This window comes from Trichosurus vulpecula, chromosome 1 (genome assembly GCF_011100635.1).
Source record: "Trichosurus vulpecula isolate mTriVul1 chromosome 1, mTriVul1.pri, whole genome shotgun sequence".
In the NCBI taxonomy this organism is placed as follows: Eukaryota; Metazoa; Chordata; class Mammalia; order Diprotodontia; family Phalangeridae; genus Trichosurus; species Trichosurus vulpecula.
This window is the reverse complement of record NC_050573.1, coordinates 74,599,960-74,617,444: the sequence shown is the minus strand read 5'-3', so window position 1 is coordinate 74,617,444 and position 17,485 is coordinate 74,599,960. Positions and strand designations below refer to the sequence as shown.

The window sequence follows — 17,485 nt, the reverse complement described above, 5'->3', positions numbered from 1 at the left end:
AAAAATTCAGATTCCAGTGTTGTGACCCCAGTTTCTGTACTCTTTCCACTACCCCACAACGCTTCCCCCAATAATATCTAGTTTTTCTTCTATGCAGGATAGTCCCCATTCTCCTCCTCGCAGAATAGCAGTTTTTAATAGGCCCGGGAACCACAATATATTTGTAGCATTCCACACCTCACAACGGACGCTGATTTGTATTATCTCCCTCATTTCAGGGACTACAGGCATTGAACACAACATGGTTATGTGGTTCAGAGTCTCTGCCCCACCTGAAACCAAGGCCATGAGGGAGAGGAAGAGGCACAGGGAGCTGGGGTCCTGGGGTCTGAAGTGAATTCTCTGCTTTCACTCAGCTCCTTTCTGAAGGTGCTGGCATAGTGGGCACAGGGGAGAGAAGGGAGTGTCTCAGAGCCCCTCTTGGACATTGACCTGAAGGGACAGCAGCAGGTAGCCATTGCCTCTCAGGCATCCTAGTTAACTCGGGGAGTTCATGGGTGAGACACACAGAATTTGTCTAAGGTCCATGTTGTGGAGGCTTCCCCCACTTCCCCAGCTTCTTGGAGATCCTCAAAGGGCCCCAAAGCATGAAGCAGACAGAAGCTTTTCCCATATAACAGGGTGAGGGGAAACTGAGGCACAAAGATAGTGAAGGAACCTAGGAAACTTACCATCCAATAGGTCCTGCTTCCCTTTGGAGTGGGATTCCCTGGAACCCATGGAGGGTTCTGAGTGAGAGTGGGTGACACCATAGGCATTCCCTCAAGGGGATTTTGGCTCAGTTTAAGAGATAGTTTTGGGAAGGGAAATAGGTACACACCAAAGGTCCCACAGCCCTTCCTCCATCCATCTGTCCATTTATATCCACATCCTTCTGTCCCTGCCACCCAAGACTTCTGCCAGCCAACTCTGGCATACATACTTTAGGTTCTTTGCCCATCCTATCCTGGCATTAGCTCACTTGACTCAGGCTGAGAGTGATGACTCCTTCCCCTACTCCCTGGTGCCTCAGTTTCCCCCTTTTTCCATGCTGGGCTTTCTCTGCCAGGTGAGTGGGGGTTGGTGTGTATGTGGTATGGTGGTGGTGGTGGTGGTGGTGGTGGGGACAACACAGGGTCTTGGAGCCTGACCTGGCAGAGGGGGAAGGAAGAATACATTGTTAGCAATAATACTAGGGGGATGAGGCAAAAACGGAGGGAAGAGCAGAGTCTGTGCTCATGGGTTTGTCCCTTAACCACACACAACCAGCAAGTGGTTGTCACTATGGGTGTGTCCACCCAGCAATATGTCACCCTTCCCCAAAACCAGGAGAGAGAATAATCCAGAGCCGGTGTGTCCAAGCCGTGCCTGCAAGGAGAGCGTCGGGGATGCCAGGAGGAAGAGAGACTCAAGGAAAGAGAAAGGGGTGAGAGAGGAGGGATGGGGTGAGGGGCAGGGACCCAGGAGGGCTGACTGCCCAGGTCTCCTATAGGAAGGGGAGGGATAGGGAGGGAGAACAGCTCAGCAATACCCCCTTCCTAACAGGGATATTCCATGTACCGTAATTTCAGGGCCAGAAGGGATACTAATACCATCTCCTTGTCTCTTGTAGGTGGCACCTTAATGCATTCCAGAGTTGCCATTTGTAAAACTGCGGAAGAGAGTCACTGTCTGCCCATCCCAACCCAAAGTCTTTAAAAGAAACCTGAGGTCAGGACTCCGGCCTGCCCACAATGAGCACTCCACCGATCTCTTTTCCCTAGTGGAGGATAGTCTATATAGGCTTGAAATTACGGTACTCCTGGAAGCGCCCCTCCCCCCAACCCCCACTCTCCTCTGGCCCAGGTTAACCACAACAGCCCAGAAGAAACCCTGACTGCAGCTTCACAAATATGGGAAAAAAAAAACCAAAAAACAAAAAACAGGGAAAGCCCCACCCCCCTCCCAAACCATACACACACACCTCCAAGCCCCTCCCCATTCCCCACCTTCCCCTCTATGGCAGGACACTCTCCCAGGTCTCTCGGTTCCTGACTTGGAAGGGCAGAGCAAGGCAAGGGGTGGGGGGTGGGGTTGGGGAGGACTGGTACTCCATTCTCCAAAACACCTCTTTGCCTTGGAAACTCCAAAGTGAGAAGAGAGCTTCAGTAGCTGTCAGAAGCCAGTGGAATAATCAGCTCCCCCAAAGGAAAATGAACTGTACCCCTTTTTCCTTCCCTCCCCTCCCTTCCCCCCTCCAAACCCAAACCCAATTCCAGAGAAGGCAGAGGAAAGAAGGAAATAAATGACCCCCAGTGGGGGGGAGAGAGGGAAGGAAGTCTTGGGGGAAAAGTTGGGGTGGGCAATTTGGGGAGAGAGAGTGAGGTGCATGCCCCCTACTCCCCAAACAAACTAGCCCTGGTTGCTTACACATTTCCCCTGAAGGAGGCAAAAAGAGGCATGAGAGGCTGTCAGGTCCCTGACAGGGGTCAAGGACTAGGTGAGAGAAAGACAAAGAAAGAGAGAAAGAGAGAGAGAAAAAGAGAAAGACACACAGAAAGACAGAAAGAGAGAGACAGAGAGAAGAGTCCGGACCTCAGAGAGAAGCCCCTCCGTGGGGTTGTCGGGAGGGCAGAAGAGCCCGTGGCTGGCACAGGGCGGGGCTGCTCCCGACCTGGCAGGGGGCACCAGGGTCAGAGAGCATCGACTTGATTTGGAGGGGAAGAGGGGAGGAAGGAGAAGGTGGGGGGCAGGGCGGGGCAGGGTGGGGCAGAGGAGGGAGCAGGGAGAGAGGGGCAGGGAGGAGGGGGGTCACATTAAGTATAGGCACGGGGAGAACAAAATGTGAGTTAGGGGTTAGCATTGGTAACAGTGCGTTTACCTTTCTGCTCCACTTCTACTTTAAGCATCGGAAGAGAGAGAGAAAAACAATTGAAAAGGGGTGCAAGAAAAAAAGAGAAAAAAAAGAGATTAAATTGCTTTTTGTTTCTTTTCTGGCAATGCATCCCCTTCTCCTTTTCCTTCCTCGCACCTGCTTCCCCAACCCCTCAGCACCGCTCGGCCGCCCCCTCCTCCCCCCAAATCCCTTCCATGGGGGCCAGTGGAGGGGGCTGGGGGAGTGTCTAGAAAGACAGACACAGAGAGACTTGGCGAGAGGGAGACAGAGGGCCCGATGACAGGGACAGGCACAGAGAAGGAGGGAGACAGAGGGAGAAGGAGAAACACCGAGGCAATTCAGAGCAAAGGGAGCAGAGACAAAGAGACAGAAGGAAGCAAGGAAGAGAGACACGGAGAGACGGGCAGAGGGGAGACTGGGAGCTGGGAGCGCCAGCTGCGAGGCTGCTGCTTCCCGCTGAACCCTCAGCTGACGTGTCTGGGCTGCCTTCCTGAAAGAGAAGCCGGACAACGGAGCCTGGCTGGGGCGAGTGCGGAGGGGTGTGAGGAAGAGCCGTGGGCCAAGGCTCCTTGGCCCGCTACTGGCACCCTCTCCTCTCTCTGGGGCTCCAGGGAGGAATAGGGCCCGTTGTTCCTGATGGCTCAGGACCCTCACACTGGGTCCAAGCTCTTGCTTCCTATGCCCCCTCACTCGATGCCCTACAGAGGTTAGGTAACCCCACTCTAATCGAGGCAGAATAAACACAGGAAGAGAAAATCAAACAGAGAGACACAGATAGCAAAAATAGCACATTATAATAACTCACATTTATATAGTGTTTGAAAGTTGGCAAAGTGCTCACATACACACACACACACACACACACACACACACACAAAGAGAGACGGGCAAAGATGGAGAGGAAAATACACATGGACATCAAGAGTGGGGCAGTTATACACAGAGAGGGACAGAGATGGAGGGAGAGACAAATGGAGAGAAGCAAAATACCAGAGATAAGGTGACAGACCGATGGAGAGACACAGTGGGGTCTGGGGGAAGAGGAGGGAGGGGCTGGGAGTGGTAACAGACACTCTCCCTGCCAGGGTGACTGAAACTCCGATTTCCCTAACCAAGCTAGCCTAACCAAGGAGCTGGGTGCTCCACACGCACACACCTGCCCGTGGCCCAGCAGGCACCTGGGGGAGGAAGGGGGTGAGGGGGTTAGACTGCACTCAGCTGCAAAGCAAAGTGGCTGTTAGTTGGGCGTGTTCCACGGGGTCCCTCCCGCTTCCCCCAGCCTCCACCCGCAGCCCACCCCAGACCTCCTTGAGAGGCCTCCGCAGCAGCACTGGGGTCCCCCATCTCTGCTACCAGGGGAAGGCCTGCCTCACCTCTCCGGCCTCTTCCCCTGCTGCCTTTGCACAATTCTTTGAGCGTCCCCTACGCTGGTCTCCTTGTTCTGGCTCTCTGAGGGAGTTGTGAGACTGGAATAAGGCCTCCCTGGTGACTTGTTCCAGAGCCTCCGGGTTCATCCCAGCCCTTCCTCAAGTCTAACTTTGTCCTTCCTACAACCGTCTCACTCCAGCCTGTGTCTTGTTCTAGCTTGCGTCCCTCCTGACCCTGCTCTGAGCCAGCGCCGCTCACGGTCAGCCCCTATGGGGTTCACTTGCATCTACTCTAAGTCTTTTGTGAGCCCTTTGTGTAGCTCTGTGTGTTCGTGCTGTTTTTCTCATTAGACCTTGGAATGTTCTAGGATGGATCGGACCAGGGACTCCTTATGACTGGGGATTAAGCTCCAGCCGTCTTCTGTGCGTTCCCCGTGCCTAGGACAGGACTCCGCCCACCAAAGACTCAGTCCATTTCCATTCTATCTCTTACTTGGCCTGTCTCCAAGCTTGGCCCAACTGCACAGAATTTAATGTGGGCTAATATGACTCCAAGATCCCTTAACTTTATTCTTGCCTTTTCATGTTGCCTCATAGAGTCCACTCTGACCCTGGGATCTTTGTCAGCCTGGATAACAGGGGTATAACAATATTTGCACTGTCTTTTCAGCGATTTATACACTGGTTTCTATATATATTCCCTGCTATCCCAGCATCAGCGGGTGAGTTGGAGGTGGGGGCAGGGATGGGGAGAGAGATTGCCCCCAGTGCTGTGTGCAGGGGGAGGGCGTCAACGAGGAGAGAGGGACTTTCCCCTTAGGTGGTAGCTGGATGGAGGCCTTGGGTGCTGAAAGGAAACGAGGAGGAGTCAAAGGAGAAAGTTAAGGAAGCACATTAGCGATTTCCCCCAGCAGGGACGGTCACCTGTGAGAAGAAATTAAAGTGGGTGGGGACGGGGTGGGGGGGGTGGGGATGGAATTACCAGGGCCTCCTGCTCCCCCTGCCCTTCCCCAACCCTCAAAACATACATACTGGGGACCCTCACTTCTCCCTTTCCACCTCCCCCCAAGTCCTTGCTTCCAAATTGGCTATAAGAAGCTGGGGGTGGGGATAAGGGTGAGGAGGGAAGGAAAGAAGGGGGGCAGGAAAAAAGGAAATGGTGGTGTGGGGGAGGGGAGAGTAACCGAGGAGGAGAAGAAACCCTTTCCCCAGCTCCCTGGCTGCTCGCCTTGGCAGGGTGTATTAGGCTGAGCTCCTGGCTCCTTAAATCCTCTCCTTGTGGCCTCGGAGGGTTCTCCAATAGCCACTCCCAATTGAAAATGGTGGAACTTCCTGAGTAAACAGGAAGTAGGGTGGTGGAGATGGAAAGGCAGACTGAAAGGAGCAGTGTATCTCCTTGAAGATGTATCGGCCTTGTTCACCCCCTGGGGTTTGGTATCAGCCATCCCCTCTGGCCCAAGAGCCTAGAGACCTTGGTGGGCACATCCTCTAATGAGGGAGATCCAAAGGAATAAGGGCACAAAGATCAAATTGTGGGGCCACCAGAGTGTGACTGTGTGAGAGAGATGAATGTGAGTGTGCCAGGAAGAGCAGATGGAGATGTAACAGAGGACAGGAGAGTTCGAGAAAGGAGAAGAGAAGGTGTGAGGGAAAGATTAGATGGAGATGGGGTGGGAGTGTTCTAGGAAGAGAGAATAAGTGTGAGGGAGAGGGGACCAAGGGGGAGGGAAAAGTATGATGATGTGAGGAAGAGGTTGTGGGTGACAGAGGGTGTGTGACAATATTTGAGGGCAGGAGAGTGTGAGGGTCCCAGGGAGGAAAAGTAGGAAGAGACAAAGCTTGTCCCATAGTGCCCTGTGCCTCCTTCCTTGCTCCCACCCAGGCTCTATGGGAACACAGGTGTCTCCTCCTCACTCGGTGTGGGGGGAGAGGATGGGGCCCGTGTCCGTGCGAGGAACAAGGTGACTCACTGTAGGGGACACAGTCGTACTGCACCTCCAGGTACTTGTAGGTCCCAGGACAGGGGTCTGGGAAGGCATCAGAACCGGCCACCACCACGCACTGAGTTCTGTTGTTACACCTGTGGAGAGACGTAAGGCCGTGATGGTGGGCAGGATAGAGAAGGGGAATCTCCCCTTGTCTTTTGGCCTTAGGTGGCCCCTCCCTCTTTCCCCTTACCAAGGAAGGAAATGGGAGAAACTTCCAGGGAGAGGGCTAGGAAACAAGTGCTGGGTGAAGCCTGGATGGGGGTCGGAGGTGGGGGTTGGGGAAGAGGGCTGAAGCAGGGTAAGCCCCCTGACTCATGAACCTTGAGTCAGACACACTCCTTACCTCTGTTCCAAATGGATCATTGAATGTGTAAATCTCATCTCTCCTATTAGTGTGTGTGATTTTGAGGTGGCCACATTCATTAGGTTATTTCTACATTTTCAGGGTTTTCAGGGTGTCTGTTTACCTTTTGCTAATAACAAGAAAGAGATTCTCAACCCTTTATGCAGAGACCTAGCCTTGCATAGCTAGCCACCTGGGCTTCAGGGCACCTCAGGCCCAGATGGGTCTTTACACAGTGAAAACAGCACTGCTGCTCCCAGGCTTGGTGGAAGGCAGCTCCTGGGTCCCTTTTATCACCTTTCCAAAGGGATGACTGGAATTCACTCCTCAGGCAGAAGTTTGGGGGCAACCTCACTGAATAATGGGGTCTGTAGCATCCCACAGAACCAGGCCAGAGGAGCAGTGTGGAGCCATGGACCATCTTTCCTGGCTAGTACCTGCACTCAGCTTTGGGGTTTTGGAAGAAGTTCATTCAACTTTCTGGTTTTTTTAATGATGTAAATTATTGCTGTCTTTTAAAAATAAAATAAAAAGTTTCAGAACATCTACAAAAACAAACAAACAAAAAAGCCTGCCAGCTTCCTGCAACTGGGAGCATGGTATGCTGCGGAAAAAATACTGAACATAGAATAAAGATAGACTTGAGTTTGAGTCATGGATCTGACATTTACTGATGAGCTGCTGTGTGACCATGGAACAGTCAATGAAGCTCTCTGAGCTTCTTCCTCATCTATGAAATGGAAAAAGTAACTTGCAGTGCTAGTCTCTAAGAGCTGTTGTGAGAAAAGTGATGTGTAAACTTCAAAGTGCTATAGAAATGTGAGAGGTTAGTAACACTTAGGCATCACAGTGGCTATAGCGCTGGAGCCAGGAAAACCTGCTTCAAATCTGGCATCAAAAACATACCAGCTGTGTGACCCTGGGCAAGTCACTTACCCTGTGTTTGTCTCAGTTTCCCCATCTGTAAAATGGGGGTAATAATAGTACCTACCTCCCAGGGTTATTGCGAGGCTCAATAAAATGGGATAATAATTGTAAAGCATTTGGCACAGTGCCTGGCACATGTTAAGGGCTATAGAAAGTTATTTATTATTATAGAATTTGATATTATGGAAATTATAGAATTATATTCTATATATATATAGAGAGAGAGATAGATATATATCTAGATACCTATATCTAGATATATATTATAGAATTATATATTATAGAAATTGTAGAATTATATTCTCTATATATAGAGATATATCTAGATATCTATAGACATAGAATTATATAATTCTAGAAATTACAGAATTATATTCTCTATATACAGATATATATTATAGAAAGTTATGTGTTACTATTTTATGATATGTATTTCTATATTACAGAAAGTTATATATTATTATAGGAAGTTAGTAAGTATTATGATTAGTGATAATACTAATCATCTCCCTTCCTCCCCCTCTTGCCCCAGCATAGCCAAGCACAGGACTGAGCACAGAATAGATGTCAGTAAAGGTCTGTTTGCTTGATTACATTCAGCATTCATGTATTCATTTGTTTTCAGAACCACCAGAGAATGATATTCATTTATTCATTCATTTGACAAGCTGTCTTTGAATACTTACCCCGTGGAACATACACCCTGACCTCAAGGAGCTTGCTGTTTACTAAGAGGATGACACATACATACTAAGATACTGATGGGGGGAGCTATAAACCAGTCCAATTCTGGAAAATAATTAGGAATTATGTGAAAAGAGACTAAACCGTATATACTCTTTTGCCTAGAGGTCTCATACTGGGCAAATAACCCAATGAGGTCAAGTACCCCCTAGAAGGGAAAACAAGGGAAGGGAACAGGCATTTATATAGTACCTACTGTGTGCCAGTCACTGTGCTAAGCCCTTTTTTTAAAGTTAATTTATTTTTTGTTTTTAGTTTACAACACTCAGTTCCACAAGTTTTGGGGTTCCAAATTTTCTCTCCCTCTCTTTTCTCCCCTCCCCCCCCAAGACAGCATGTAATCCAATGTAGGTTCTACATATACATTCACACTGAACTTATTTACATAGTAGTCCAGTTGTAAAGAAGAATTATAACCAATGGAATGAATCATGAGAAAGGAGAAATGAAACCAAAAAAGGAGGAAAAAAAAAGAGCAAATAGTTTGCCTCCATCTGCATTCAGACTCCTTAATTCTTTCTCTGGATGTGCATAGCTTTTTCTATCATGAGTCTTTTGGAGTTGTCTTTGAACCTTGCATTGATGAGAGGAGCCAAGTTTATCAGTTAGTCCTTATGGATACAATGTGTCTGTAATTGTATACAATGTTCTCCTGGTTCTGCTCCCCTCACTCAGCATCAGTTCGTGTAAGTCTTTCCAGGTTGTAATGAAGTCCATCTGCTCCTCATGTCTTAGATGCGCTAAGCTCTTTTTACAAATATTATCTCACTTGATCCTTACAACAACCCTTTGAGGGAGGTGCTATTATTAGCCTCATTTTATAGGTGAATAAACTGAGTGAACAGAGGTGAAGTAACATTCCTAGGGCCACACAGCCACTGAATGTCTGTGGCCAGATTTTTGAATTCAGGTCTTCCTGACTCTAGGCGCAGCGCTCTATCCACTGCATTACCCATCCCCTCCCTTTACAATAGATGCAGCAGCCCTTGTTGGAATGAATGATTGAGGAAAAGCATTTATTAAGCACTTACTGTGTGCAAAGCACTGTCATAGCAAAAATCAAGAAACAAAGTGGATGTATAATTGGGATTTGGCTGAAAAAAAGCTACCATATGTGGATGGCATTATCAGAAACAATAACTATGATTGAGGGAATTCGGAGAAATATGGGAAGACTTGCATGAACTGATGCAGAACTTCCTGTAAAGGAGAAGAATGCCCAAGTGAAACTGAACCCTGAGTAACTGTCATGACCGGTGTTGGCACCAAGAAGAGATGGAAGGTGGCATCACTTTCCTTTCAGTTAGAGATGTGGGGGACCACAGAGATGGGACGTTGCTTATACTGTCAGATGTGATCACTGTGTCAGTTGGTTTTGCTTTAATGTTTTTCTTTACTACATGGCTTCCCTGGGGAGGAGATAGTGGTGATATAGCAGAAAAAAACAAAAGGTGCCGGTAAGACTTATTTTAAAATTTTATTTTATTTTAGCACCCAAAGGAAAGCAAAATGAGAAAATTTTGTAGGAGAGGACCAAGAGACAGATTGCAACCTGAAAGATTCTAACAGAGATGCACCAGGAAGGTCTTACATAGGGGCAGCTAGGGGGCATAGTGGATACAGCACTGGCCCTGGAATCAGGAGGACCTGAGTTCGAATGTGACCTCAGACGCTTATTAGCTGTGAGACCCTAGGCAAGTCACTTAACCCTGATTGCCTCTTTAAAGAAAAATAAAAAGGAAGTTCTCACATATGAGTCAGTACCCGAGTTGGGCCTTGAAGGGAAAAGGTTTCAACAGAAGGGAGATATGGAAATTCATAGAGACAGGAGGTCAGGGCAAGGTTAGGGAATAGCTCTGTTTCCACCAGAACAAAGATGAAATAAAGGGGGTGGCAGGTAATGAGAAATAAGGCTGGAAAGATTGGTTGGAGCTAGATAAGAGTCCTCAAATTGCTTATGGACAGGGGTGTGCTAGTAAATGTTTAACAACCATCTCTTTGAAAAAAAAAATGTACTTAGGACACATTTTTAAGTTTAATCAGCATTAGTCACCCTTTCTTAAATCTAGACGGTCATTGAAACAATAAATCAAGGACTGAATTGTATCATTTGCTGATTTTCGAGGTATAAATGCTCACATTGAAAACTGAACAATGCTCTTCTCCAGCTTGAGCTGGCTCCAGCACCCCCTGCTTGTGGGTTAGATATGGAGAAGTGACTTGTGCACAAAGTTATTAGAGAATAATGTCAATCAGACTATGGAGTCCAATCCCATAGTGCTGCTTTAGCAGAGAATGAGCTCTCTGTCACTGGCGGGAGGTGGGAGTGTGGGGTGGAGTCTTTTAACAGAAATGTGACTATTTTTCTGAGATGTCCTAGGCGGGCTTCTGTCCTGGTCTGGTAGGTACAAGCATTTCTCAGACAATTTTGCTGGGTCTTCATCCATAAGGCATCTCCTAACTGTGAATGTCCCCCAAGATTCTATCCTGAGCCCTTTCCTCTATGTTCGCCCTCTCGCTGAGGGACCTCTTCAGCTCCCATAGGTTTAATTATCATCTCTATGAGAATGATTTCTAGATCTAGATATCCAGCCCTAGTCTCTCTCCTGAGCTGCAGTCCCAAGTCACCAACTGCTTATTAGACACTTTGAACTGGATGTCCCATAGGCATGCCAAACTCAAGAGGTTTGGAGCAGAACTTACTGTTCTTTCTCCCAAAACCCTGCTTGAACTAAGACATTTGGTCAAATGAGATAATATCTGTAAAGTGCTTAGCCCAGTACCTGGCATATAGTAGGTGCTTAATACATGCTTGTTCACATCCCCCACTTCACTCTCATTCAGAACTTCCCTATTTCTGTCAAGGGTACAACCATTCTTCCAGGCACCCTGGTTCACGCATTCTGTAGCATCCTTAACTCCTCTCTCTCAGCAGCTAGATAGTGGATAGAGTGCTGGTCCTGGAGTTGAGAAGACCTGAGTTCATATCTGGCCCCCAATGCTTATCAGCCATGTGATCTTGGGCAAGTCACTTAAACTGTTTGCCTAGGAGGCAGGTAGGTGGCTCCGTGGATAGAGTACTGTGAATGAAGTCAGGAAGACCTGAGTTCAAACATGGCCTAGACCAGAGGTGGGGAATCTGAGGCCCCTAGGTGACATGTGGCCCTCTAAGTCCTTAAATGCAGCCCTTTGACTGAATCCAAACTTCACAGAACAAATTTCAAATCAAAGGGCTGCACTTGAGGACCTAGAGGGCCACATGTGGCCTCGAGGCCACAGGTTCCCCACCCCTGTCCTGGATACTTACTGTGTGACCCTGGGCATGTCACTTAACCCTGTTTGCCTCAGTGTCTCTGTCTATAAAATGAGCTGGAGAAGGAAATGGCAAACCACTCCAGTATCTTTGTCAAGAAAACCTCAAATAGAGTCACAAAGAGTCAGACAGGACTGAACAACACATTTTATCCTGTCTATAGCCTGTTCATATACATTTGTTTGCATGCTATCTCTCCTATTAGATTGTAAGCTTCTTGAGGGCAAGGACTATCTTTTGCCTTTCATTGCATTCAAACCACTTAGCTCAGTGTCTGACACATAGTAGGTGTTTAATAAATGCTTATTGACTGATTTCTCATGGACTACTGCAGTAGCTTTCCATGTAGCCTTCTTGCCTCAGAACCCTCCCTGCTCAAATCCATCCTCCACACAGCTGCCAAAGTGGTTTTTCTAATGCACAGTAGGTCTGACCATGTCACCCCCCAGCTCAAGAAGCTTTGATGGCTCCCTATTATCTCCAAGATCAACTATAAACTTTTCTGTTTGGCACCGGCACTTACGCCCTTCATAACGGTGCTCCAGCCTTGTTCTCCTTCGTACATTGTACAGTCTAGCCAAAATGGACTTCTCACTGTTCCTGGCAAATGACAAACCCTCTTCTGTCTCTGTGCCAGTGCGGTGGCTGGACCGGTGTCTGACATGCACTGCTCTCCTCACCGCCACTGCTTAGAGTCCCTCCTTTTCCTTCAGACTCAGTTCAAGCACCACCTTCTGCATCAAGTCTTTTCTAATGCCCTCAGCAGCCTCCGCTCCCAATTAATTACCTTGTATCTATTTTATGTGTAGACACACATTTCACTTTGGTTTTTGTATCCTCCGTGCTTAGTACAGTATCAGACACATAGTAGGTGGTTTATAAATATCGATTGGTTGGTTGGGCTAGATGGTCTTTGAGGGTCCCTGCAGATGCGAGATTCTTTAATTCTCTGCTTCAGTAGGAGTCAGTCACCCAGTCAATCCATCACTCAGAAAGTACCAAGCCCTATTATGTGAGAACACAGAAGGAGGCAAAAATGCCTACCCTCAAGGTCAGGTAACTAGACCACAAAGTGGATCGAGTGCCAGGGCCTGAGTCCGGATACTCCTCTTCCTGAGTTCAAATCTGGACACTCATTAGCTGGGCAAGTCATTTGACTCTGCTTGCCTCAGTTTCCTCACCTGTAAAGTCAGCTGGAGAAGGAAAAGACAAACTATTCCAGTCTCTTTGCCACGTTCAGCCATTGTTCAGTCATATCCAACTCTTTGAGACCCCATTTGGGGTTTTCTTGGGGTCATGAAGGGTTGGACAGGACTGAAACAACTGAACAATGGAGTAGAGAGTTAGTCTGCAAACAAATCTATACAAACAAGCTATATGCGGGATAAATAGGAAATAATCAACAGAGGGAAGGTAATAGGATTAAGCAGGATTGGGAAAGGCTTGCCATGAATGGTGGGATCTTATTTTGAACTTGAAGGAAGCCAGGAAAGTCAAGAGGTGCAGAGAAGCAGGGAGGGCATTCAAAAGAGAGAAAACAATCAAGGCTCCTTCACTGGAAGGTTTCTTAGGAGAAGTGGGAACTAAGGTAGGTGAGTAGGATTGGGTGAGCTAAAAAGAGGGTAAGGCATGCCTGGCAAGGGAATCCAGTAGGCAAAGGTGCTGAGGTGGGAGAAGACCCCGGCATGTGCTGTGAGAAGAGTCCAGTGAGGTGTGGAGCCTGGCTGGAGCAGTGGGTGCACATGTAGAGTAGGCGGGATTAAAATTGTGGAGGGTCTTTCTTGAATACCAGGCAGAGTGTGGATTAGATTCAATTCAATTTAGATCAATTTAATTCAACATTTATTAAGGGTCTACTCCATGCAAGACACTGTGTTATGCTCTGGGGATATAAAGATACAAAGTTTTCTCTACTTTCCTCACCCCCAAAGAACTTATGGCCAAAAGGCAATACAAGGCATATGCAGAGATGTAAATGTGAAGGATACAGAGTATTTATAAAGTTATACAGTGTAATTTCAAGGGAGGGAGAGGGAAGGAGGAGGGAGAAAGAGAGGGAGAAAGAGAAGAGAGGAGAAAAAGGGAGTCAGAGGGAGAGAGAGGAATAGAGGGGGAAGGGAAGGAAGAGGAGAAGAGAAGGAGAGGGAAGACAGTGGAGAAGAGAGAAAGAGAGGAAAGAGAGGGAGAGAGAGGAAAGAGAAGGGAGAGAGAGAGAGAGAGAGAGAGACAGGAGAGAGAGGGGAAAGAGAGGGGAGAGAGGGAGAGACAGAGACAGAGAGACAGAGAGAAGCAGAAGCACAGAAACAAGAGACAGTGTCAGGGACAGAGACAGACAGAAGTAATGGTGGGGGGTGGGCCTCAGATAACACTAGACTTCTTCTTTCAAGGAACCCAGGGCTATTTTAAAAAGTGGAAGTAAGGAAGGTTGGCCTTCTAAATATGGGGGAGAGCCAGTACAAAAGGAGAGTTGGAGTATCTCATATGGGGAACTACTAGCAAGTCAGTTTACCTAGAATGATAAGGGAAATAATATGAAATAAAACTGGAAAGATGGATGGTTTGCTGATTTTGGAGAGCTGTAGATGCCAGCTTGACGATTTTTTAATGTGATCCTTGAGGCAATGGGGGACCATTGAAGCTTCTTGAGTATAGGAGTGCCACCATCAGACTTGTGATTTTGGAATATTGATCCAATCACTGTAAGTAAGGAGACCAATTAGGAAGGCATTGCAATAGCCTAGGTGAGATGTGAGGAGGGCCTGGAGAAGGCTAGAAGCTATGTTAGCAGAGAAAAAGAGGATGGAGGGGAGAACTGCTTTAATGGCAAAATTGTTCATCATTGGCATTGGATTAGATATGAAGGGTGAGAAAGAGAGAGAGAGAGAAAGGGATGGAGGGAGGGAGAGAGAGAGAGAGAGAGAGAGAGAGAGAGAGAGAGAGAGAGAGAGAGCAGAGTCAAGGATGAATCCAATGCTGAAAATCTGGGTGACCAGGAGGATAGTGGCACCCTTAGAAATAGAATGAGTTCTGTTTAGAGCATGAGTGTGAGATATGAACACTCACGTGGGCTTGTCCAGTAGCCAATTGGTGGTTCAAGACTGGTATTTGGGGGGCGCAGCTAGGTGGCACAGGGAGTAGAGCACCGGCTCTGGAGTCAGGAGGACCTGAGTTCAAATCTAGCCTCAGACACTTGACACACTTACTAGCTGTGTGACCTTAGGTGAGTCACTTAACCCCAATTGCACTGCCTTCTCCTCCCCTCCCCCCCCGAAAAAGACTGGCATTTGGGATAAAGATCAGGGCTGGATATGTAGATTTGTGAGTCATCTGCACAGAGAGGCTAATTAACCCCTGGGGGCCCATGAAATCACTGAGAGTACAAAGAGGGAGGCCTAGGGGTTCAGGTGTACCCTATGATACTCCCACAATGCAGTTGGCCACTTCCGAACTGGGAGTTAGTGTGGTTAGGAATATTAGCACCTAATGCATCGTATGCATTGCACCAGGGTTTATGAATGAATAAAGGAAAGAAAGAAGATTAGCCCAGTAGGATCTTGAAGGTTGGATTTTACTGGGGAGGCCCCAGTATCTGAAGGCAATTCTGGAACCTGAGTGCACTCATTGGACCTCTGCAGTACTAGTCTCCTAAAAAGTCTTTTAAGCTTCACTCTCTAACATCTGAAGTATATGCTCTGCCTCATTGCTGGAATAATCTTCTTTATGATTAAATCTGGAAATATTACTCCTCAGCTCAAAAATCTTCAATGGCTCTCTGTTGCCTCCCCAATAAAGTTAGAACTCTTCTGCCCATCAATCAAGCCTCTCCACAATTAGGCCCCCTCTACCCTCTCCAGCCTTCTCTCCCCTCCATGCACTCTATACTCTTACCAAACCGGTCCGTCCTCTATCATCTGAATGCTCCTCTGTGCTTTTAATTCTACTGCTTCCCATTCATGAACTGTCCTTCCTCCTCCTTCCTCATTCAACTTTTAACTTTCTGTCCATTCGGTAAAGTCCAGCTGAAATATCACCTCCTTTATCAAGCCTTTCCCAGTAAAAAACAAAACAAAACAAAACAAAACAAAACACAACCTTCTCTCTCATGCATCCTCATGTTATTTTGCAGTTGTGCCAGACTGTGACCCCTTTGGGGTTTTCTTAGCAGAGGTACTGGAGTGGGTTTGCCATTTTCTTCTCCAGCTCATTTTACTGATGAAGAAACTGAGGCAAACAGAGTTAAGTGATGAGGGTCACACAGCTAGGAAGTGTCTAGAGCAACATTTGAACTCTGGTCTTTCTGACTCCAGACCTGGTGCTCTATCCACTGAGCCAGTGCATCCCCACAGCAGGTTGTTTTTCATTTTAATGTACTCATACTTAGCAGTGTTTGCGTCTTATCCCTTACTAGACTACAGGTTCCATGGTGGCAGGAACCATATATTATCTAAACATAGTGTGTCCCCCCGGTGGCAAGCACAGTATTTTGAACACTCTAGACACTTTACATTTTGTTGTTGTTGATGGATGAATAACTAAATGAATGAGTTTTGAATGAATGACTTTCCCCCACCCTACTTTACCCCCAAATACCAGCAGGGTCCTCACCTCTGGGACATGATCTTGAAGGCATCGGGCAGGTAGCATTGAACGTTCTCCATCTGGAAGGGGTCAGCATCACAAATCTTGTCATCTGTACGTCCATAGTTGGCATTCTCCACCATGATGACATCGCTTCCTGGGCATCGGAGTTCGATGGGGTAGCCCTCACACGCCAGCTCCCGGCGCATCAGGCCAAAGGGGAGCCCAGCTCGGCTCAGGCCTGCCAGTGTTGGGGCAAAGGAAGAGAGACACTTAGATCTGGGGGGCCCTATAGGGCAGGAGCTCCTTTGGCTCTGCTGGGTGGACAAAGCCCACTCCCCCTCCCAGCGCTTCCCTGAGGCTTCACAGGAGTAAGGATCCTGGGCCTCTTCCCATCTAGATTGGACTGGGTTGCAATGGTCTGGGACTGGTGGTGGTGGTGCAGAGAAGATAATCATAGGGTTAATCATTGGGTTTAGAGCTGAAAGGGACCAGAAAGGTCATCTAAGTCAACCCCTTCATTTTACAGATTAGGAATCTGAGGCCCACCAAAATTAGGTGACTTTCCCAAGATCACACATATCATAAGTTGGGGGCTGAAACCTAGGTCCTCTGACCTCAAATCTCATGTCCTTTCTGTGAGGCAGGAAGGGAACAATCAAAGCCCAAGAATGAGGAATTCTCAGCTTCAACACTTTCTTAGCTGTGTGACCCTGGGCATATCAGCTTTATTTTCATCTAGATGTGAATATATACACATGTATACATGAATATATATACATATATACACGAATATATACATATACATATATACATTAATCTATATATACACATTTATATGTGTGTGTGTATATATGTATATTGTATATTGTATATGTATATTGCACTCAGTACTCAATAGTTCCCACCCTTAGGATGTCACCAGGGTGCTGGGAGACAGAATGGATGGGAAATTGCTTTGAAAAGCATATAGCACCAGGCTGATACAAGATGTCACTGCTAGAACTGGGATGTTAAGGGAGGAACCTTATAAGCCGTTGATTTTACAGATAAGGAGACTGAGGCCGGGGGAAGGGACCTGAGTGCATTTTGTTTCTGCAGGCCTAGCATCTAGGATGACCAACTGAATGGGAGGGCCTTGGCTGAAACAGCAGCATGTGGAATTCAGGTGAGACAGAAAATGCAGCGAGAGATCAAGAGGAGGTGGGGGTGTCACAAAATTGCAGAATGTTAGAGTTGGCAAGGACTTTAGACTTCCATCTGGTCCAACCCCCTCACTTTACTGAGGAGGAAGCTAGGGCCCAAAGAGAAGTGATTTGCATGTAGTCACATTGGCACATGGCAAAGCTGGTACTTGCACCCAAGACTTGA

General features: G+C 47.4%; 1 protein-coding gene across 2 annotated transcripts in view; it reads right to left on the bottom strand.

The window, feature by feature from the left end:
- The window catches only part of ADGRL1 (adhesion G protein-coupled receptor L1), a 64,882-nt gene that overhangs the window by 17,113 nt on the left and 30,284 nt on the right, over window positions 1-17,485 (bottom strand). The window contains exons 3-5 of one of the 2 annotated variants that reach the window (XM_036756039.1): window positions 16,142-16,355; window positions 6,192-6,301; window positions 2,840-2,854 (exon numbers count right to left, since the gene is read on the bottom strand). In XM_036756039.1, coding sequence (XP_036611934.1) covers window positions 2,840-2,854; window positions 6,192-6,301; window positions 16,142-16,355 — 339 coding nt within the window. The remainder of the gene's footprint in view (window positions 1-2,839; window positions 2,855-6,191; window positions 6,302-16,141; window positions 16,356-17,485) is intronic. The other variant, XM_036756048.1, reaches the window with a different exon arrangement.